The sequence below is a fragment of the Calliphora vicina genome, chromosome 2, assembly GCF_958450345.1.
Source record: "Calliphora vicina chromosome 2, idCalVici1.1, whole genome shotgun sequence".
Taxonomy (NCBI): domain Eukaryota; kingdom Metazoa; phylum Arthropoda; class Insecta; order Diptera; family Calliphoridae; genus Calliphora; species Calliphora vicina.
In genome coordinates, this window is record NC_088781.1 from 96,722,126 (window position 1) to 96,746,852 (window position 24,727).

The window sequence follows — 24,727 nt, forward strand, 5'->3', positions numbered from 1 at the left end:
TTCGTTTCAATTCTTAAAAGTGTGAGTGTATTAGTAAAAAAGTGTGAGTGTATTAAAACTTGAAAGTCAAAACTTGATCGTGTAACCCCCAAGTAAATTCCAATGGACCACCAATAAAGGATGCAAAATCGTGGAAAAAGGTAAAATAAATTAAAAGATTAGTATGTACATATACACGTACATTAATGTTATAATTTTAGGTTTTTGCGGACCAAAAATTTAATGCCAAAAAAAAATTTCCTTTAATAAGACATCCAGACAAAAAACTGGAGGTGGGCCTTACCAAGAGATGACTTTGAGTTCTGCGGAAGAACAAATTATCCAAGCCACTGGTGTAGAATTTGATGTAGAAGGACTTTCAACGATAAATTCTTGTGGTTCATCAAAGGCAACCAATACATATGAGTTAAATGCATTGATGAACGAAAGTATTCATTCAATTTTAGAGGATGAAGATGTTATAAATGAATATGTGGAGAAGGAAAAGCCAAGGTCATATCAAAAAAAAGAAAAAGGCGCAAAACTATCTATTGTGTCGTCACATGTGGAAAATACGGAAGACTGCCAACGTGAGCTACTCTCCAAGACTGATCGTGTATTAACACTTCTAACCTCACACACTAAAAAGATGGAGGAATATAAACACGAAGAAAATCTAAAATTAAATCGTTTGCTCTTAATTAAAGAAAGTTCTCTAAATATTAAAGAGGAAGAGCACAGAACCAATATGGCAATTAAGCAAGTAGATCTTAAAATAAAAACACTCGAACTAGAGATGCTTAAACAAAAAAGACCATAATCTATCTTTTCCTACAAAATTTTAATGATAATCTATATTACCACAAAAGTACAAATGAATTAAAATGTGATTTTTTATTTTATATTTAAATAATTCAATTATTTTATTACATAAAAATTAATTGAAATGTTATTTTTAGTTATTGATTATTTTCAATAAATAGTCAATTTATTTAATTAATTTATAATTTTTTTAATGTAATAAAAATTACTTAAAATTTTAAAATTTATTTCTTTCAAATTTTATCTTCTCAGTGATAATTTTATTTCGTCTCTTATTTTTTGTCCTATTCGTGTAAGTTGCGTCTCACTTCCCATGATAGGGCTTATAGTTGAGATGTAAGAGTGAGAAATATTTTGTGTATATGATGGGACTTTAAAATTAATGCATAAGTTGTGCAATGCAGCACAAACATTTCCAAATTTAGCTATCTTTTGCGGGGTATAACGACTTCTTTTGTCATTGCTTAGGATTTTCCATCTAGCTTTAAGGATTCCAATTGTTCTTTCAATAATACATCGACCTTTCGAATGTATATCATTAAAATGTGATTCCGCAGAGCCCTCTTCGGGATTTCTATAAGGTGTAATCAACCAGGGCTCAATAGGATATCCAGAGTCGCCTGCAAAAATAAAGTTTTTATAAACATATTAATTTGTATGTAAATAATTTTATGACTTTGTGCAAATGCCGAGACTTTATTAATATTTTACCTAAAAGCCAAGCATTTTTTAGTTTATTAGTATTATATAGTTACTCCAATAAACGTCTTTCATCGGAATGCTTCCAAACAAAGGAGTCGTGTGATGCCCCTCCATATTTAGAATTAATTGATAAAATTCTATACTCGTGATCACATATCTGAAAAATTAAAATATGTATGTATGTATAATAGGGTGGGTAAATATTTTTGGACAAAACCGTAATTTACAAAAAATACTAAGAAAATTTCCCCAAGAAACTATGGGTATAAAATCAAAACCTAGCTCCCGCTGAGAGTCTTCAAAATACACAGTAAAGAAATTTTTAAAAACAAATCTTAAATCTTTATGTCTCTCGGCGGTAGTTAGGTTTTAATTTTAGACCCATACTTTCTTTTGGTAAATTTCTTAGGAATTGACCTACCCTAATGTATAAACTATATTAAACATTCTTAAATAATTACATTTATAAACTCTACTTACTATCATTGAGTTGAGGCTATGGTATCCTTTTCTATTAAAGAACATATGTTCATTATCCGATGGTTTTTGCAATCCAAAATGAGTACCATCTACACATCCGATCACTAACAGATGAAAAACGGTATGTGAAAAAGATTTTAAAATTCTTACTTAAATATTATTTTATGAACTTTGGACATATTTTGTCTTCAATTTCATTTATAATTTCGTTCACTGTTTTGGAAACTGCGATTTGGGACATCCCCATTAAGTAGTCATTTCCAACGGTATGTTGGAAACCTCCACTAGCTAGAAGAGATAGCGCTACAGCCAGTTGCAGCTTTGGCGGTAGTGCGGTAGACATATGTCCTTTGAAACTTAGCTCGCAAAGAAGAAAATTATAGGCCTCTTTTGAAAGCCTAAAGCGCTTCATAAAACTAAAATAAGATAACTAATTTTATAAAAATACAACTGAATGATGCAATTTACTTACGCATTTGCCGGCAATGACATTGGGTCACTTTTATCCCTCATTTATTTTCTAATACGTACTGTATTTTAATCGTCGTCAAAAGAAATGTAGCCATTGTTTTTTACAATAAAATATTTTATTTCACAAAAAGTCGCGAAGAATTTAATTTTCTTTCACAATGTTTGTTTTCCAATAATAATATGACATTTTTGGCAAAACATATGTTTTGATTCTATTACAATGTAAAAAAAATCTGCTACATTTTGTAAAAAATTCGATACGTCGATACAATGTAAAAAAAATCTGCTACATTTTGTAAAAAATTCGATACGTCAGCTATCGAATGCAGTAATCCATTCATTCGATACGTGACGAAATTTTATTCGATACGAAAGTCTACTCGGTCACGAATGCGGTAATTCGGCCCCTGGTTTTTTCGTTATATCTCAGCCATTTGTGTACCGATTTTCTCAATTTTAAATAGCAAGCGAGCCGGAAGAATTCCGTAGATATTGATGTATAAATCGTGTATGTAAGTTATTTGGGGTCTACGGAAAGTAGATCCACTAAGAAGGGATTTTTGGAAATTCGGTCGTTAAAGGAGACAAATGGGGCAAAAACGGGTAAAACCTGTACCTCTATATCACCAAAAGAAATAATATTTTAAATGCATCCGCCTTTAATCAAAACAAGTAACAGAGTTTTGAGGACACATTTTAAAAGAAAAATGTCCATGCAAAATTTGGTGACATGAATTTAGTATATATAAAACTTATTTGGAGCGCAATTTGTGGAGATACATTTATAAATTAAACATTTATGACCGATAAAGTCCAATTTCGGAAGGACATTTGTATGAGGGCTAGGTGAAATAATGGACCGATTTCAGCCAGTTTCAATAGGCTTGGTCCTTGGGCTGAAAAAATAATATGTACCAAATTTGATCGAAATATCTTAAAAATTGCGACTGTACTCTGCGCACAAGGTTTACATGGACAGCCAGCCAACCGGACGGACATCGTTTAATCGACTCCAAAAGTGATTCTAAGTCGATCGGTATACTTTAAGGTGGGTGTTAGACCAATATTTTTCGGCGTTACCTACACCACTATGGTAAAAAAAATTATTCACTGTAAAGAAAGTAAACAACTTAGTTGATTGATTTTTACAGCTAGGCATGCAGAATTTATCTACTTTTACCATATACCCTATAAATTTATTATAAAAACTTTATTTCTAAATTTCAATAAACGCCACTTTGATACCATTTGAACCCAATGTACACATCGCTAAAGTTTATTGATACGAAAATAAGGAAATATTGTTAAAGAGTAAACAAAGGTTAGAAAAAGTTTTTATTTGTTCGTCTGTCGAATTATTGAAAATATAAAATATGTATATATTTGAAAGTGTTAGGTTTTTAAAATAGAAAAAAAAACGGTTAACCGGTTCCACAATATTTCTCAAAATAAGTTAATTTGTTCCTACCTTTATTATTTAAGTGGTCTAGGGAATATATAATAACTTTACAATTTATTTTATTGAGTTTGGTGTTTTATATTTCTTTGGAACGAAAATTGCGTTTACATTACGATTACTTTACATTAAAATAAAAACATACTTATTTAATGAAGAAATGTTTGCTAAAACGGAAATACACATTTTCCCCTCCAAAAAAGACATTGCGGCTTTATATTTTTTAGAACATGTTTTTGCAATCCCAAGAATAATTCGGTGGTCGATCGAAATTCGCAAATTATTTTTCACTTTAATGTAAATTTAAGAAATTTTTTTATTCCACCATACTGGTATCTATGTACTAAATATGTAAATGATATTTAAGTTTTTAATGAAAATAAAGCATTTCATTTTATTAATAAATATATTCCAAAAATCATAAAGCAAGTGATCATTATTCAATATAAAATATAATAAAAAATATCAATAATTTTTTATTATAAATTTATTAATTAATAATTTTATTAAATTTATTTTTTAATAAGAAGTATTTTTAATTAAGATATAATAAATATAAGAATTTCCTATTTATTTCTATTAACAATAATAACATTTAAATTTCCTCTGTGATATGTAAACTAAAGACCTGCACAAGCTGCATTGTTTAACATGAAGACAATTGCCACATGATGCTTTTGTCATGTCATGTTATGTTCTTTTACCTACTTAACAGCAACACGCAAAGGCAATGTATATCAAAACAAAAAACAAATGCAGCATCATTTTAACAACATCATAACTAGTGTTTATAAAAAACCGACTTTTTAAAAAACCGGTTTGTCGGTTAACCGAAAATTGGCCTTTTTTAAAAAACCGGTTTTTCGGTTAACCGACATTGAAAAAACCGGTTAAACCGGTTAACCGTCATATATGTGTAAAAATCATAAAATGTCCAATAAAGTATATAAAGCTTTAAAATTTGTAGTTTTTAGTAGTCAGGAATGGATAATATTATAAAACTATAAATATACAAAAGTGCTAAGTGCATTTTATTTTGTAAAAATTTCAAAATTATTATCTCAGTTATTATTTCAACCAAAAAATGTAAATCAATTTTTTAATTAAATATTTGATAATTTTGAAATTTATTATCACCTCTATTTTCTGATATGAAACAGAAAATGTTACAAGTCCCAAAAAAGGACCTATAAGATGCAAACGCACTTCTTCTTAAAGCCCAACTATAATATGCATAAGCTAGCTTAAGTTAATGTCAAAACCGAACGAAAAGACTGTCAAATGCTTAAGAAAATCCGAAGAAACTTTTAGGTGGCCATAATGTACTTATGTGCATTCAAAACAATTTAGCCCCATTTGCACATTTATGTGCAACACGTAATTAAAAAATACGTATTTCTTATTATTTTATGAAAATAAATTAATTTTCTTCATGCTTTTCATTTTTTCTTTATTTCCCTTGTATACAATAAACAAACTTACGGAATGTGCGACCAGCTTCGCTCTATGCTTAAGCAAATAAAATTTGACGAAACTCTCTTAAGTACATTATAGTTTGTCAGATACGTTTTATATGTATTCGAACCGTTGCTTAAGCTGACTTAAACTAGTGTATGCATATTATAGTTGGGCCTTTAGCTGTAATTATTTGTCATACCAAATAATTAATAAAACTCCATTATCATATTTAAATTTTAAGAAAAAAAACACACTAATGAAGTCAAAATTATTGAAAGAATTTATGTACATCGAATTCAATTTAACATTTGGTAAAATCATCACTAAGTTTTTAATGAATCATTAGTAAGTTTTAGCCTAAACTTATAGAATTATGCGAAATTTAATTTAAATTTTTAATAGTTCCACTATTATTTGTTATTTATTCTGAAATAGTTTTTAAGTAAACTCATCGTGTTTTCTTATTTAGATTCATTGTAATTCTTAAAAATATTAATCTAAAGAGGTTTGTATTATAAATCAGCAGTTTAGGTTTCAAATCAGACCAATAATGTGTATACAATGAATATTAAAAATGCACAAAAAAATGAGATTTATTAATTTTAGTCCCAAATTTTAAAAACCGGTTAACCGAGTGATAAAAACCGGATAAACCGGTTAACCGAAAATCAACATTTTAAATTAACCGGTTCGCAAAAAACCGAGATTTCGAAGAAAAACCGGTTTTTCGGTTAACCGGTTAACCGGTTTATAAACACTAATCATAACACACACAACATTAAAAAAAATGCATGGATGACATGGAAAATAATTTCAAGACATTTAAAGCATGTATGAGGCATTTTTTGTATGAGATGACTTCAATTCATTTGTAGTATTTACTGTGTGCAATAAGAAAAAAATTACTATAAAAATACAACTGAAATTTATGTTTATATTAAATAGTAGGTCAAAATAAAAATACGAAAGTACACCAATGGGTTTTTCAATGTTGTTTTGGAAAATTTTACAATATTTAGTAATATTACCTGCTATATTATTACTTAAAAAGGAATGCGTGGAATATAAGCCATAAAATGCCAATAATTTTCATGGAATTAAAAATTTAATGTTTTTACATACATATTTTAAATACTACCTGACTTAGGTACAACCGCTCGAATATTATTAACGGTACATTTAATAATTACATTGCTAAATAAAATAAAACTCCATGAAAAAAACCAATTGGCCTATTAGACGGTGTTTAATTAAAGAAAATTAAATTAATGTATAAATCCTTAACGGTGAAGTTTATAATATATTTAATGATATTAAAGAAAAACGTGTTTATTATACTCGTTGTAAAAACGTGTTTAAATTTAATGAAGTATCTCTGAATCTTTCGAGGCATAATTGCTACAAAAATATAAATCTACGAAAATGTTCCAATGGAACAAATGCAACTGCCCAACGATTTGAAGAAAAAGTGTAGGGAATTTATTGCGTAACTTCACAGAATTTTTTTTTCCTATTTTTTGTTTTCAAATAAAATCTAGGAGGCTTGAACCAAATTATTTAAATTTTCTAGTATATTTTTATGTTATTCAAAAATGTTTGAAATTTGTCTTGGAAAATATTTAATTTTTTTATGATTTTCAGCTACATATGTATATAATGAGAAAATATGGGCTAAATTTACTGCATTTTTGAAATTTAATTATATTATTTACGTTTCAGACTTTTCGATACATTTAGAAATATTGGCCAATATTGGGATATTATACAAAAATATTTGAACTACATAATGCAATTTATTATAAAATAGCAACAAATTTGTGTAAAATAAGCAAAAATTTCCTTCATGTACAATTTTATAATATTTATGAAGATGTTCTTATTCTGAATGAAAAAAGTTTGGAAAAAATTCATGTTCGATTAATAATATTTATTAAAAAATTCATTCCAATTATGAATTTCTTTTTCCTGTGTTACACTTTATTATTTATATTTTTTAAAAATCCTTATATTATTTGCTCTAAATATTTAAAAAAAATATATAATGCTAAATAATAATAGTTCTCAGATTTTCACAGTTCAGCAGTTGTGTACAATTTCATTCTGCTATGCAATTTTATTCTGCCTAACAATGCGACACTTGTTAACATCAATTCAACTCAAGCTACCACACATAACAACAGCATCATCAATAGTTATAGACATGACATGGCACAACACGGTTTTCGCGGCGCGAAGACATGGTACAACATGGTTTTTGCGGCGCGATGACATTGAACAACATGATGTGCGCGTCGACACAACGAAACAAAGCATCAAATTTTGAAGTAAGACATTTTTCTACAAAATGTTGTCTTGTGCAGGCCTTTAATGTAAACACAAAAACCAAAAAATCATACGATTCAACCTAGCTTCATAAAGCCAAACTAGCCAGTCGAGCTTGCAGTTTTTGTTACGCTGCGAAGTACGAAAAACAAAACTCGAAACTGACAATGCGTAAGCAGCACACACAGAAATGTTTTTGCTGCTGAAGTCGTGTAATCAGTTCGGTAGAGTTGAAAACTGAAACATGGCGGCTGCTGATTCGTTTGGCTGCTGGAAAAACACAAAATCGATTGCTACTTGCTGTTGTAATGTGTGTGCACAGTCAACTGTTTTCAGTAAGCAAATTGTTGAAATTGAAGACTTATGGGTCGATTAAGGATGGCAACCGAACTTCAGTTGCGTTGTCAGTTGCCAAAATGGTATTACAGATGGCAACTGGCAGCATCATTTTCTGTTGCCAAATGGTAACCAGAAATTTGTAATTGCCTTCTGGCAACGCAACTGAAGTTCGGTTGCCATCCATAAGACCCGTTTCACACTAGTCAGTTTAGTTGCGCAAGTCTCTTGCCCAACAACAAAACAGCATGTAAACTTTTCTTCTCCTTAACCCGACATTACCTCTGGCATCTACAAACACAAGAGACTTGCGCAACTAAATTGCCTAGTGTGAAAGGGGTCTAATCGACACATTAAACTTGTTTCAGTTCAGTCGTTACATGAGACTATTTATTTTGGTGCTGAATATTAAACCCTGAGAACAACATCTGAAAAAACGCAAATTCACTTAATTGTGAATAAATTCGAAAAGAATCCATCGATTTTTATGATCGATATATCATTTTGTTCCTATGGCTTTGCGATAAAGAAATAAATCTGAAGAATTTCCGCCTTTTTCGATTTTTCATGGTTTTTTTTAAACAAAAAAAAATCTATTTTCACGTAAAAAATTTATTTAGTAATTAATATTTTTTCTCTTAAAAAAAAAAAAAAAAATTAGCTAAATTTCTAAATTTTTTTTTTTTTAATATAATAATTATTTATGCTTAAGGTCTTTTTTATAAAAATATTTAATTTTTATTTCAATATTTCGCTACATCAATGTGTAGCATCTTCAGGAAAAAATTGTTGTTTTTGTTATTTCAAAATATTTGTCAAAGGTCAAATAAAATTAAATAACTATTAAATTTCTAAATGTTTGTTTTTTAAAACGGACAAAAGTTATTTGCTAATCAAATAATTTGGTAAGTTAAAATGTTTCATGCTACATAAATAACACATTTTTTAATTGTACATTGATATACTTTTATTTTAATATCGAAATATGTATATGCTAACGAAGTAAAGGGTAATATGCTAGTTGTGTATAAACTTAATTTGATTTTAATTTATATTTATTTCAATATTTTTTGGTTTATACAAAAAAGTAATTTTTACTTAATACATACATATGTATGCATTTAACTGAAAAAAATAATACTGTATTTTGAAATTTATCGTTAATTTTTAAAATCTAATAAAATTTTGGCAAAATTACATTAAAAACTAAATTTTGTTTTGTATGGGAAATCTATTTAAAATCTAGTAAAATTAATAGGCTATTTGATAGTATTATAACATGAAATTTATTGAATATTTAAACCTTAGGTTTATTGTATTACAATAATTACAATTGTAATATTATTTTGGCCAATTAGTTTACCAAGAGCCGATAGCCAGTGTAGCTAGTGCTCATTCTTTAATATTAGATTTATAATAAATTTAATAAATAATAATATTTTGCCCAAATTGGCTTTTTATTACTGAATTAAAAATAAATAAAATAAGTTTATTGTTATATCATTTTTAACATATAAGTACAGTCACTCCAAAAACTGAGTGCTCACAGCTATTTTGATTTTGTTAATGCATATTTTTATTAATAAAAAATAAGTATTTTAAAAATAAAATTTATTTTTATATTCATTATTTATTACAAAAAATACAAATAACAAAAATAAAACTTAATTTCCACGTACACTTATGATTAATTAAAAAAAGTCACTTGAAACAATATTTTGTTTGACCTCCCTTATTTTTAATTATGGCTTCTGGTCTTCTTGGAATAGAATTGACCAAATTTTGGGTCACCTCCGATGATATATTTGCCCATTCTTCTTGCAAAGCCTGTATTAAATCATTTTTGTTCCTAATTTGCCTTTCCCTAATTTTTCTATCCAAGTGTTCCCAGAGATTTTCGATTGGGTTTATATCAGGAGATTGAGGAGGTGTTTCCATCCATGTTGGAACGTTGTACAACAGCCACAGCTTAGTATTGTTGGCGGTATGTTTGGGATCGTTGTCCTGGGTAAAAATATAATTTGGCGGATATATTTTTTGTGGTCCACAATGCCATCTATTATTTGTAAATTTCCAACACCACCAGCACTCATACACCCCCATACTAAGACTGAGCCACCCCCATGTTTAAATGTGGGACATATGTAGATTCGCGTCATTTAATTCTTGGTTGGGCTTCCTCCATACCTTGCATTTTCCATCATTACCATACAAATTAAATTTACTTTCGTCTGTAAAAATTACGCGATTCCAATATTCCATTGGCTTATCTTTATGGGATTTAGCATAGTCAAGACGTTTCTTCTTATTGACTTTGCTTATATACGGCTTTTTTCTCGCAACTCGGCCATGGAAACCAGCTTTATACAGCACATTACGAACTGTATTAACACAAATATTGTAACAAAACTTTATGTTAAAGTCTTTTGTAAGTTTTGTAGCTGGTAATTTTGGATCTTTTTTGATTTCCCGAACTACATATAAAGCGTTTTTGGGCTTCAGATAACACAGGTGGTCGTCCAGATCTTGGCTCGTTTGTTAACTTTTTGGTATTTTTATATTTGTCAATAATCTTTTTAACGGTGGAATAAGGTCTTTTAACTATTTCTCCAATTTGCCTGATTGATTTTTGAGATTCACCCAGATTAATTATGATTTGTCTTTCCGCCTCGGTAGTTTCTTTTCGTTTAGGAGGCATGTCCACAATTACTTTTTTTAATGTTACTTTTATAACCACGCATGTCACCAAAATGTTATTAATAGTCTTTAAAACGTTTATTATCCCAATTTACTTTGTTTTGTTTTTGCAAAAGTGCCGTTATTTTCTCAATTAATAACAAAAAAACAAGTGAGCACTCAATTTTTGGAGCAAAAATTTTACGCATATTTGGTTTTTGCTTTAAAGTTTGGAATTTTAAAAATCTCTTAAAATTTGTAAGTACATAATAATAAACTATACTGCATAGTAAATAAAATAATACAAATAGAATTTACAAAATGCTTAAATTCTAGTTAAAAAACTAACGAAAAGACTAAATTAATTATTGAGCAATTATTTTTTGGAGCCATGTAAACATTTGGGGCCTTTTCGGAAATGCATCACTGCGCTGCATTTGATGCGCATCTGATTAGTTTGTGATGCTGATGCAAATCAGCTGATGCTGATGCGCAGAAAATGCATCAGCCATTTTTGTGATGCGAGTTTGATGGGACCATTTTTCATTTTTGTCACTGCCCGGCTATAGGAGATCTACGCATCAGGTTTCTGGGATATCGTTCCTTTAAAATAGTCTTTCTGAACTCTTGGACATGGAGATTTATTAGAAATAGCAATTGGCTACTCACGACAGACACATGAATTTCGACGGGGTGAACTAGTATCCGTCAAATGACTGGTGCACACTACTCTCCTTATTTCAGTCTCTTCTGAACACCTGCTCCATATTTCTTTTACTCCTTTACTCTTTCTGACTTTTTACTTCTCTTTTCATCTCTATATGGACCTCTTTTAATTCTTTTTCAGTTTCTACCAGCGTTGCCGCTTTGGTCCAATTGGACCAAAATTGGTAGTTTGAAGTTAACAAATTGACTTTTGGTAGTTTGGTTGGTTTGTTCCGATATTTGTCGTATTTTGGTAGGCTACGATATTTCTGAATACATAACTATTTTTAAGAACAAAATAATTAAAATAATAACGAAAAAACTACTTATGTTAAGCCAAAATAATAAAACTACATATTTGCAAAATATGAAGAAGCATTTCTTAAATATTTAGTTTAGTCAGTTAAATGTGTATTTATTTAGTAGTGTTGAGTTCAAAAAATGCCACAGCGCTCTCAAAACTTTTATTTTCTAATAATATGTGTTTTATTCAATATACATAAAGATAAAGTTCGAATAAGTATTTGCTCGTATACGAATGCAAGAATTAGCCCCTGGGATTTATTTCTGCTAGGAAAAAATAAAACAATTCATATTTTATTCAACATGGATGATCAACATTTTTTTACTTACCTCATAAATCTCGTATATAAAAAAAGAATAAGTATGTATATGATTTTAAATCAGGAAAATTAGAACTTTGAAATCAGACACCGATAAAGTACATATCTTTAAAATACAAAATAATTACTTATGACCTGCAACCCGGACAAGGTTCAGCTATTCAGCCATTTAGTCATCGATAGTCATTTGGCTACGACTTTTGTCCGACACTGTAAACTTTCTGGCAAAACAACAAAATACATAAAAAGAAAAACAACAAACTGCTACTACTCATTTAATTCCTTTTGCAAAAATTTTATTTCAAACCAAAATTCAATAATACATTTTTATTCATTTTTTAACATTAAATTAATATCTAAATTAGTAAACAAGTATAAAAATAATAAAGAAAAGCTATGTTCATTGGCTCTTTTGTATTTTACAAAAAAGAAGAAAAATAATGCAAGAGAAATATCAAATAGAATCATTTTCAATAAAATTATATAATCAAATCAATATTTTTGATAGACTTTAATCGTTTTACAAAGTATGTTAACAATTAAATTGAAATTAAAAATTTCGTTTTGTTATTCATTTCTTAAAAATTTCACTAATACAAAAAAGTTATGATTTCTTCTATTATTATTTTTGCTATGTTTATAATTATTTTTAATATTTAAATAGTTTTATTTCTTTTGTAATGGCTGGCTTTGTTAAAAAAATAAAAATTATGAAAAAGAAATTTAAGAACAATTTCAATAGAACGACAGTGATTGTTGGAAAAAAATTTAAATATGAAAAATACTTCAACAAACGTTGAGCAAATTCCTTGGGAAAAGAATTTATCTTATATATTTTATAATTAAATGGACAAAGTCTTTGATTTAAAAGCTTTGATGTTCACTGGATGATTTGCTTTGTTGTAGTTCATGTTGGAAAATATAATCGGCCATTGCCTCGGCATCTTGGCGACGTCGCCTATCAAATTCAGGTTTCATAAATACACGGTAACTAACACTAATAATCAATGTCGAAAAAATTCCAATGGCCATAAGACCAGTTGTTGAGGTGGTAAATTGTTTCAAATTTTTAATTAAACTCATCTGCAAATAAATAAATGAACAAAAATTAAAATACAATTAGAATAGATATCCATTATTATGTTAGCACAACTATTATTCAAAATAAAATCACAAGTATTTAAGAGAACTGACTTTGCTGAAGTTTCTGTGGCTGGGCCGGCAGTAATTGTTCCCGTAGTTGGCTCCTTTTTGTCACTGTTTTCCTTTTTCCACTTAACAATGAGTGGTTGCCAAATATAAACACCGCCCAAAACTCCTAATCCAGTAATTACCATTAACTGAGGCACTGTTATACCGCGAGGACGTCGTATTTGCATGGTACAATTTTACAATTTACACAATACAAATGTTGAATAACTATCAGTTGATTTTGTTTGTCAAAAACATATGTTCACCTCTCCAGTACGCTATTTTTTTCATAACACGTGGTTGCCATATTAATAAACAAATGTAGAAATTTAAGTTTAAACAACGTGTGTACGTAGGGTTGCCAGATAACAAAAGTCAAATAACTGGACATAAGAAAAATTTATCTGGATTTTTAAAAAATAACTGGACATTTTAAAAATGCACTTATAGTTTAAAAAAATTAAATTTAAGTTAAGTTTTTTTTACAAAAATAAATAAAAAAATAACAAAAAATAAAGAAACGTTAAATTCAGTCCTAAACTATCATCAATTCGAAGTTGATTTTATTATCGATTACGATTTGCTACATTATATTACATATGTGTAAACAATTTTAAACTTTTACTTTAAAAAATAACCAAAATTCAAACAACGTATCATCAAGTGCATGATTTTCTTAAACAAAATAACGTTAACGCTTTGACTAATTAATTAATAAATAATATTTTACCTTATTTTAGGTAGTATACTTATATTTTTTAATAAATTTGTAGCAATAGAATTTTTTTAGGCCATCTCTATGAAAATTTAATAAGTGCATTTTTTTTAAATTTAAATAAGTATCTTTAAAAACTCCTTTTTTATTTAAGATTTTATTATTTCATACAAATTTATATTGATGATACGTTATTTTGGTTTTAGAAAACATTAATTCAAAATAACGTAAGACGCATATAATAAAAGAAAAGTGTACTTTTTTATAGAATATATTTCTAGTTTTATTGTAAACCAAATTTTAAAATTTTGTTTCAATATCACAAAACGGACAGAAAACTGCTATTTTTGGATTTGACATCTTCGATTTTAATCAAAATTACCACACATATTACGGTTCCAAATGATTCATCAAATCAATCATCGGAAACGCTTTCCACTTCAAAAATATCGCGATTTGAAAATTTAAAAATTTGTTAAAATTGTTGCTAAAAAACGCACATAAATTATTTTAAAAAGCTTTCAAAGTTTTTGAAATGGATTATCAGTTATATTTGCATTTATTGGCATTTTGCGATGAGTACCTTGAGGCATGCTTAAGCATTAGAGGATTAAAATTGTTTATATAAAATAGTTTACTTCCAAAAGGTTAAAGGTAAATTTTCGGAGTAATGTAAAAAATATCAAAGATCGCAGTGTTAAAAATTCAAAAAAAATGCATGGAATATCTTGTGGCAAAAGCAACATGTCGTCAATTATATTTGATATTTCTAAAACTTTGGAAGCTTTGATAAGTTATCCCACGATAAAAGGGATTGTTTAAAATTTAAAAATTAAATTTTGTTGTAAAGTGATTCGTCTCCGAAATCATATTATTGCTCTAAGTACGTAATATCATTTTTTCAAAATTGATTTGCTTCTAATTGTAAAGGTTTTGTTTCGAGAGATGAAATCTTTTTTAAAATAGTTACAGCTTTGCTTCCATATTTTAACCGATTTTTAAGGCAATTCAAAAGATTACTCACTGTACAGTTCTATAATAGTAAAGGAATCACTTTGGGTGAATTTCAAAATGTATGTATGCAATGCAACCTTAAAAAGTCGAGCGATTCTTAACGCAACCGTGTAAACTTTGATAATGTTTCATATCGCAAAATGTATGAAAAAGTAAAAACAGGCAGTATGATAAGTTTTTTTTTTAAATTTTAACTACGCGTTTGCATGCGTTGTCTTGATAAAGATATGACAGCATTGCATGCATACATTTTGGAATTCACCCTTTGTATGGCTAAATTCATGCATTACGTTATACATAAAATACAAATATGCCTCTGACAAACCTTCATCCATATATTCTTCATCATAACAAATTCCGATGTGACTTTTCGACAAGCGTTTTGAAGAGGTATTTTTACCTCTTTACTAATGACCAAGGATATATCAATCGGTCGGTTGTTCGCTAGGTACTAATCACTTTAAGGAACAAATAAAACTGACTATACATTTGCAGTCACAATTGTATAACTGTACAAATTTTTTCTGTACAATTAATAAAACAAAATATTTTGCAAAATGAAAGAAATTATTTTTTAACTGGACAAATTGTGTTTTAGCTGGAAACTGGACAAGACACAAAAAAACTGGACAATCCAGACCATTCCAGGCCGTCTGGCAACCCTATGTGTACGTTAGAGTATTCAAACCCCGCAACCAGGTAACCGGTTCTTTGTTGAAAAACCGACCGGTTTCGAATATTTTATATTATCGAATAATTCGACATGCCGGTATTTTTGTATCTGTTATCCACTTTTTATAATTAAGAACTTTTTAATTTTTGGTCAAAAAATAAAAAAGGTTTCTAACTTGTTTACTTTCTTTGCTTGCTGGTATACTTTTTGAGAATATTTTATATACTGTAAAAGCATAATAATAAGTTTTCGGTTCCATTTTTTATTTCCATTTTATGCACCAGATGGAAAAATAGACAATAATCAAAACCGGTTTTTTTCAAAAACACACTTTTTCGGAAACCATTTTTTTTAATTTGCCGGTTTTTTGTACGTAATTACATGGACAATTTGTTATTGTTAAAACTTTAAACCCCATTTTCTCAATCTTTGGTTATTTTTTATCGTGACGATAAACTGACAGTTCTCATACAAAAAAAATGTTAATTGAAGGTTTATCGTTACGAAAAACGTTAACCAGATATTGAGAAAATGGGGGTAAGACATATTTAATCTAATTAAAAGTAATATCGCGCTTCATAATAGATCGTTTTGCTTAACAATTCGATATGATTTAAATCAAAGTTTTTGGTCATATTTCCCCATACACTTTGAAGTAGTAGGTTTTATATCTACTGCAAAATATTAGTGCAAATCTTGATTTGAGCAAAAAGTTTTAGTATTTGAATATGATTTACATATTTTAACATTTTTATTGCATATCTTATTTTTTTTTAATTTAATAAAGTCTTATTCATAAAAAAATTTTAAAATTATTAGAGGTAAAACTTTTATAAAATTATCAAGTAAGAAAGCTAAATTCGGCTGTGTCGAATCTTTTATATACCCTTCACTAAATTATACTTCAAAATAAAAATTTTAAATATTTTTAGGTAAACAAAATTTATTTCTTTTCTAAAGTTGTTTTCTTTTTCATTTTTTGGAAAAAAAAATTCGAATAGTTTTTTTAAATTTAAATTTTTTATTGTTTTTTCAATTATTTTTTTTTTAATATTTAGCGAAAAAAAACTTTTGGTAAGAAAAAAAATCGGGTTAAACAATATTTCTTCCGATTTTGGTCCTACTTACTATGGTCTTAAATACGTCGTGTCTATATTAATGACTTAGTAATCCAGATCAAAAATAGTTCAAAAATCGAGGTTGTCCTGGTTTTTGGGACAACAATTTTTGAATTTGCTTTTGCCGTTCCTGAGTTAAATAAAGATTACGAAATTTTTTATGTACACAAAATGATTTTTATACCCTACACAACCATAGTGTAATCAAACTACAGGTCGCAATTTCAAAGATAAAATTATGTACAAGCTTTTCTATTGCCACATGGACGAAGTCTATTGAATTTGGATGGAATCGGTCCAATATTTCTACTAGCCCCCATACGATATCTTAGTTATATAGATATCTAAACTAAATTGAGCACAAATAAGTTTAATATAAGATAAACTCGCGCAATGTCATCAAATTGTATAACGATCGGTCCATAATTAGTCATAGCTCCCATACAAAGCCCGCTTCCGAAAATCATTTTAACGAGTACAAATCACTTAAAAATGTTGGTAGATTTTAAAAGCAAACTGTTAAAAGAAACTTGTTGTCCGTAAATGATTAAGAATTAAATGATCTTTCAAACTGCGTTGATAGTTTTTTTTTTTCATTTTCATAAAAGTTTTAAAAGTTATAAAGCGTTATTAACAAAATTTATGGAAAAATTACAAAAAATTGTAATGTAGGGCACCTTAATGAGTCAATTCATTTCAAAAACTAATAGTTTTTGCTCACAAAAATAAAGCTTGGACATTCTTCTTTTAAAATTTTTCCTCAAAAGTAAAGAAAATCGTGGGTTTTGAAAAAGTTATGAAGAAAACTCCAAAAAAGGCCGACAAACCCGATTTTTGGAAAACTCGACTTGAGCGACCTCTAACGTCTTCCAAAAAATCTGAAAAAAAAAATCCTCAAAAATACTTTACCCTACAAGCTTTCAAAATATGCTTGAGCCCCAACAGAAAATTTTTTTTGGGACAAACTAGTATATATGGATCAGAAAGAGAATAAGTTCGTTTAGTTTAGTTCAAAAACCAATTACAAAGTTTTTAAATGTGGATTTTTGTAAAAAATACTTTCTATGTCACCATGAATTTCTACAGATGGGCACTAACGTGTTATAAATTTTCCAACTCAAAAAACAATCGCGGATTTTTTATTCATAAATAGGCTGAATATATCGCGACACAACCTTGCTTGTCCAATAATTTGCATAATTGTGCAACATAGCCATTGAAAAATTAAAAAATAAACTTTTTTGCACTTTTTCAATTTTGCTAGTGTGTAAAAAAGTTATAAATCTAAAGAAACGCACATTTTTTTCGTCACCGCTCCTCCTTATATTGTTATTGGACGGATGCTTCCAATAAAATATGGATTAAATATGTTTTTGTTTATCTTAACATTAGGTATATCTTAGAATTAAAAGTTGTATAAATGGTGAACTAATTTTAAATATCGGTGAGTTACATGTAATCTATTTTTAAGCCGTCAAAATTTCTTTACTGCTGCTTAGAAGGCGCGTGGATCCACGGGATCCAAAACTAATACCAGTAAGTACCAAACCCCCAAAAATTCAAGCACTTCAACATTTTGTTGGAATTTGACTACAGTTCAAATGTAATTATGTTTTAAACTTTAAAAATTAAATATTTTTCAAACAAAAAACATATGGCACGAATTTATGTTTCCTTTTTACTGGAGAATGCTATTGAAATAAAGTGTAATACAACTGTAATTCAATTGCTTTACTATAATTCTCAAGCCTTGAATTATAGTCATGCAATTGAATTCCAGTAAAAATGCTTATTGGGATATATTTAGAACAAAATAACTTATTTTGTTATACAAAGTAGAACAAATATCGAAGAAATGTTTCTAACCGATTACGTTTAAAATTAAATGTAAAATATGTATTTCTTCTTTTAACGGAATAATTTACAAAAACAAAGTATCATTTTCATTAAACACTAATATTAATATTAATAAAAAAAAATTAAATTCTTTGTTTAATCAACAAAGTTAAAAGGTTTTGAATTAAAGCGCTAAACCAAATGTTAATTTAAATCACTTTATCCACTTGTTTAATAATCAATTTAAGAATTTTGTTATTAAATATTTTTCTAAGCACCATCGTATATACTACATACACTTGATTGGAATCAAACATTAAAATTTCACACAACAAAAAGAAATAGCAAAAAAAAAAAAATGTGTACTAATGTAAATATTTTAAGCTTTCTTGAACATCGCTGTGGTCCAGAGTGTTTGACAAAAACAAAATGTATGGGTACGTACTAAAAACTACATACATACTACATATTGAATACTCTTCATAAAGAGAAGATTGATAGAATGTACATAAAAAGAACATATGTAGAACTGTGGAATTTCAGGTTTATTTTTAATACTTATTCTGATGCTCTCAGGGAAATAGCGGGACCTCACAAACACAAATATAATTTTATGAATATTCATACACTCGGAGAATATCTATAATAAACACATATAAGTTTTGCAAAAAAAAACTGGTTTTAAATGCAAAATCATTACAAAATTTCAAATCATTTAAAGATTGAACGTTAAACGTAGAAGATCGAAGAAGAAAAGTACGAACAAATTCAAATCTGAGCTAGAGAAACAATTGTTATACAAACAAATTAGTGTAATATCGCTCGTTTGGAAAGAACGTATATATTATTAAAACTTAAAAATAACGTCAACAACGAAAGAAAATAAAAGATGATAAACAAAAAAAATTTAATAATATTTTGTTTAATATTAAATTATTTTACAATATATGTTAAAGCTGAAACAAAATTAACAAATATGCCTGGACCACTGCCAGCACATTCTCCATCAACATCGATGTTAGCAGCAGCATCAAATGCGATTACTCCAACGGGAATTTTTAATGTTATTCCCCAAACATTTGACACCGGTTTTTATGCCTACGACGACATGGACGACTACGTGCCATTTAGCAGTGATTCTCACGATCACTTTTCATGGGAATTGCTAAGAGATGTACTTGAAGAAGAGAACACAAACGTTATTATATCTCCTTTTTCCGTAAAACTACTTCTGGCACTATTGGCTGAAGCAGCAGGCAATAATACACAAACACAAAGGGAGTTGATAAAAACACTGGAAGTGATCAAATCACCAGATAATTTACGTGGTTTCTATAAAAAGATGCTGACATCATTGAAGAAGGAAAACCCATATACTACTTTAAATTTGGAAACAAAAATGTTCACCGATGAGTTCATTGAACCTAAACAGAGATACGCAGCAATGCTGGCAACGTTTTACGATACAGATATCGAGCGTTTAAACTTTAAAGATGCTCAAGCATCGGCAGATCACATCAATACCTGGTGCAAAAATGTCACCCGTGGCCGTTTGCAAAATCTTGTAACTAAAGAAAATGTACAGAATAGCGTACTCTTATTAACAAATGCCATCTATTTTAACGGGCTGTGGCGTCGCCAATTTAACGCAACCTATGAGGGAGTTTTCTTCAAGACACCTGAAACCCAATCTCGCGTTCAATATATGGAACAAACCGAGTACTTTTACTATTATGACCACAGTTCAATGAATACCAAAATCCTGAGACTACCGTACAAAGGTAAAAAATTCTCCATGTTCATATTGTTGCCTAAAACTAAAGGTGGAGTCGAGGAACTGACACAAGTACTGCAAAATGATCAAGTCAAACGAATGCAATTTATGATGGAGGAGACCAAGTTAAAAGTTACTTTGCCGAAATTTAAATTTGAATTTGATAAGAATCTCAAAAACACACTTTCCTCCCTGGGCATAAATGACATTTTCACTGATGATGCATCTTTGCCAGGGTTAGATAGAGGTGCTGAGGTGGCTGGAAAATTAAAGGTATCAAATGTTATTCAAAAAGCCGGCATCGATGTGAATGAAAAGGGCACTGAAGCATTTGCCTCCACTGTCTTTGAAATTGGCAATAAATTTGGTGGAAATCCAGTTATCGAAGAGTTCACTGTAAATCGCCCATTCATCTTTTTCATCGAAGAGGAAGCCACTGGAAGTATTATATTTGCAGGAAAAGTATTAGAACCTGTTCTATAATTGTAAAAACAAGTTTTTTCTTTGTGTATGCAAATAACTACTATGTGTATTTATTATATGTATGCTGTATATTCGAATCAATAAAAATGAAGATACTTTAATTTAAGAGATATTTCTAAGAAAAACAAATGGGGATTTTTGTTTTTTTTTCTGTTTCCATTAAATACATTTATTCATTTCTTTTAGTGTGTTATTTTTGTGTTTACATAAGAATGAGCTTTAAGTGTTTTTGTGTATTTCAATTGTGAAATCAAGAAATTCAAACGATAATTGTTTATGTCACTAAATAATGTATTATTTTAAATGTTTTGAACAAAATGAATGATTTTTATACCCTACACCCTTAAAGTGGAGAGATTGAATTTGTGCGGATGTTTGTAACGCCCAAAAATATTAGTAGAAATTTTGAAGATATTTCAATAAAATTTCACAAATGCCTTTTTTCGACCTACAGACGAAGACTATTAAAACAGGTTGAAATCTGTCAAATATTTCATCTAGCCCTCTCAATGACAATCCAGTTTTAATAGGAAAAAATGAGGAATTACACTATAGAAACCCATGTACAATTTTAGATTTTTTATAATTTTTTTTTTATAAAGTTGTAAAAATTCAAGTTTTTTCAAAAATTCATTAAAACCAATTTGAGATGGCTCATGGACAATTGGATTATTGGCTTCGGGATCTATTATTTTAAGATGCTCTTTTGGAAATGTACTCTACCTTAAATTTTAATATTGTTAAATATTTGTGTTCTTTGGTGGAATCATGATATACTGAAATTATGCAAATTAATTTCATGACAATCGGTCCACAATAAGTCAAGGCCAATTCTAAAATCACTTTAACGAGCACAAATATCTTAAAAGTCATAGCTCATATACTCAGTTTAGGGTATTATATTGACGGGCTTGGACGACCATATTTTCTTATTTGTTTTGAATTATAAAAGTAATTTTTGGTTTAGTTTTAGTAAATCTTTTAACTGCATATTGTTGCTAATTGTCTACATTCCAATTCCACTTAATTTTAGACGAATATAAGCTTGATACTAATTCAGATTCTAATTCCGAAAAATCAAATGGAGTACAAAAGCTAAAGAAATTCTAAATCAAACTAAAGCTAAAAAAAATTATAATAAATAAAAATCAAATAAATATTTGATACTTTATAGAAAAATAAAAGTAAAAATCATGCATTTAAGGGTTAAGGTACGTTTTCATAAAATAAAACCAAATCTAATACTCGTAACATTAATGTCTGTCTATCTTTAAAAGCTAAGTTAGATTACAAACTAGTGTTGCCAAATGTCCAAATTTAAATGTCAACAATTTGTTAAAAAACTGTTGATTTTGAACTAACTTCATTTACTAGAAATAAATAATTATTAAATTTAAAAAAAATATTGCATATATGTACATTAGGGTGACCGTGTATGAAGAAATTTTTTTTTTAAAGTTTATTTATGGGCACTGTGACAAAAATGTGCCAAATTATAAATATTTTCATGTCACCAAGTTTGGCTGCAATCGGAAATTATTTTCTGCCTCCGGTTTGGTTTCATGTTGAATTTTTAAAAAATGTAATTAAAAAAGGCAATAGAGCATGATATGCAACTTTATTCCAGATAGCTGTATTTATTTGTAAAAAATAGAAATCAATTGTAATTACCAGGGAAACCAAAATATGCAAATGCATGTTTTTTCTTGTGAGTCTAATGAGCACATGGATAATATATTTACACGTTTCAGAACTATTTAAGAATTTTGGCATCGATTTGTTAGTGCATATTTTTGCATACTTTACCCTTAAATGCATACTTTTGCATATATTTGTTTTAAGAGCATATTTATGTCATATTTTTGCATTTTTAGAGCATATTTTACTGTTTAATAGCATATTTTGACTTTATCAAAAACAAATTTTGTCTTACTTATTTTTCGCTGTTGTGTTACAGGTTTTTACTTCCTTTGTTTAAAATTCAAAATGGAAAAATAGATGGCTTATCACCAAAAAAATTTTTTTTTAAAATTAAAAAAAAAAAAATTTAATTTAAAAAACAAACAATTCGAAATTTTTTTTCCAAAACATGAATAAAATGTTGTTAACCTAAAAATATTTAAATTTTTTATTTTGAAGTACAATTTGGTGAAGGGTATAAGATTCGGCATAGCCGAATATAGCTCTCTTACCTGTTTTAATATAAAATAAGCACTATTTTAATAATAGCGCCATCTAAATATCAATTTTTTTTTAAATTTGCTCCTATAACATCAGTTGATGTCGAAAGAACATTTTCTATCTATAAAAATGATTTCAGATCCAATAAATAACGATTTTTATTTGAAAATTTAAGTCAATATTTTGTAATTTATTGCAATAATAACCTTAATTGAAGAAGTGACTTTATATTTATATAAAATATCATCAAAAAATACCTCTCGAAGTTCTTTTAGTTCATGTTATTTTTGTTTATTTTATATTACTTTACCTTTTTAGAAATGAATTGTATTGATTTTTTTAAATAAAAGTATATTTTTTGGTTAAAAATTATGTAAAAGTTTGTTTTTTTAAGAGCATATTTTTTAAATTTTAAGAGCATATTTTAAAGTTTTTACTGCATATTTAAAGCGCTTAAAACACTTTTTTTTAGAGCATATTTCCGGTTTCCCTGGTAATTACATATTAAATATTTAGAGAAAAAAAGTATTACAAAAATGTTTACAGAAGTGAAAGAAGGGATAATCAAAATAATAATGAAGTGTTCAGCGACAAAATTATTTTGCTATCAAATTTTGGTATTGATTTTCTTGATTCTACTTATATGTGCTTTGATGAATCTTTCTCTTGTTGTTTTGTTGCACAAAGTTGATGTTGCTTTGACTGCTATCTTTACCGCTTGAGTATGACAGGAGCTGAAATAGCTCAATTCCTCCGTTTTTTCCTTCTTCAATAAACAGAAGATTTTTTTCATCTTCAGATTTTAATATAGGCGCTTCAGTAATATTTTTATCCCATTTCAAAAGGTCATAGTATGACGTAGCATTAAAATTTATCGTTGGTATCTGAAACAGCCGTAATTTATTTGACGCTGTGAATCTAATTTTCAAAATTCGATGGACAGCTAATTCAAGAATATGTTGTTGGGGATATATTAACATTACAATTAATAAGTTTTCAAATATAATAACTGCTTCTTTGAATCACTGGGCTGGGTAAAATTTTATATTGGTATCAGTAGTTAATATTATTTCGCATAAAAATGTATTATTAATGTGATGTAAAAAATTTACTCTTTCCAAAAATTTAATCGCGATCCGGAGGCAGTAAAACTTAAAACAATGCAATAAAATTTTAGATACATATTAGCTACACCATTTGGCACATTTTTATCTCTGAGCCTTTCAAAAATTTTAGAAAAGAAAATTTTGACCCACCCTAATATACATATCGTTCATTTGCTGCAACAACGTCATAATTCAAATAAAGTCGTTTCGAGAAAAACGACTTTGAATGTTTTATGACATTTTACTATTTCCTAAATAAATTTTCAATTTCAGAAATAAAACCTGATTTAGATAGTAGATGCTAATATCTTTCTAATCTGTATATTAACCCAAATTTTTACTTGTCAAATATACGAGACACTCTCACACAAAAAAATAATTGACGTTTTTGAAAACTGATAAAACTATATGAAAGACTGAAGAACGGCGCATATTTTGTATTACTTAGTTCAAAAAACCCGGATTTTGAGTTATGACGTTGTTGCAGCAAATGAGCGATATGTTAAAAATATATAAAAAAAATAATTAAATAGAACTGATATGTGTGTATTAGGATGGGTCGATTTTTTCATAAAAAACCGTATAGCAGAAACGCATTCTACGGAA

At 28.4% G+C, this 24,727-nt stretch overlaps 2 protein-coding genes and 1 pseudogene across 2 annotated transcripts; 1 reads left to right on the forward strand and 2 right to left on the reverse strand.

Annotated features, from left to right (window-relative positions):
* Nucleotides 1-1,041: 1,041 nt before the first annotated feature.
* On the reverse strand, nucleotides 1,042-2,326 carry LOC135950733 (putative nuclease HARBI1; annotated as a pseudogene).
* Nucleotides 2,327-12,295: 9,969 nt separating this feature from the next.
* On the reverse strand, nucleotides 12,296-13,447 carry LOC135950012 (uncharacterized). Its single transcript, XM_065499497.1, has 2 exons — nucleotides 13,245-13,447; nucleotides 12,296-13,113 (listed from the first exon to the last, which is right to left on the reverse strand). Exons 1-2 carry the CDS (start codon nucleotides 13,407-13,409, stop codon nucleotides 12,895-12,897), a joined length of 384 nt encoding a protein of 127 aa, XP_065355569.1. The 5' UTR covers nucleotides 13,410-13,447; the 3' UTR covers nucleotides 12,296-12,894.
* A 5,959-nt stretch (nucleotides 13,448-19,406) lies between these two features.
* Spn27A (Serpin 27A) lies at nucleotides 19,407-20,963 on the forward strand. Its single transcript, XM_065499349.1, has one exon. It carries the CDS (start codon nucleotides 19,467-19,469, stop codon nucleotides 20,832-20,834), a length of 1,368 nt encoding a protein of 455 aa, XP_065355421.1. The 5' UTR covers nucleotides 19,407-19,466; the 3' UTR covers nucleotides 20,835-20,963.
* The last annotated feature ends 3,764 nt before the right edge of the window (nucleotides 20,964-24,727 follow it).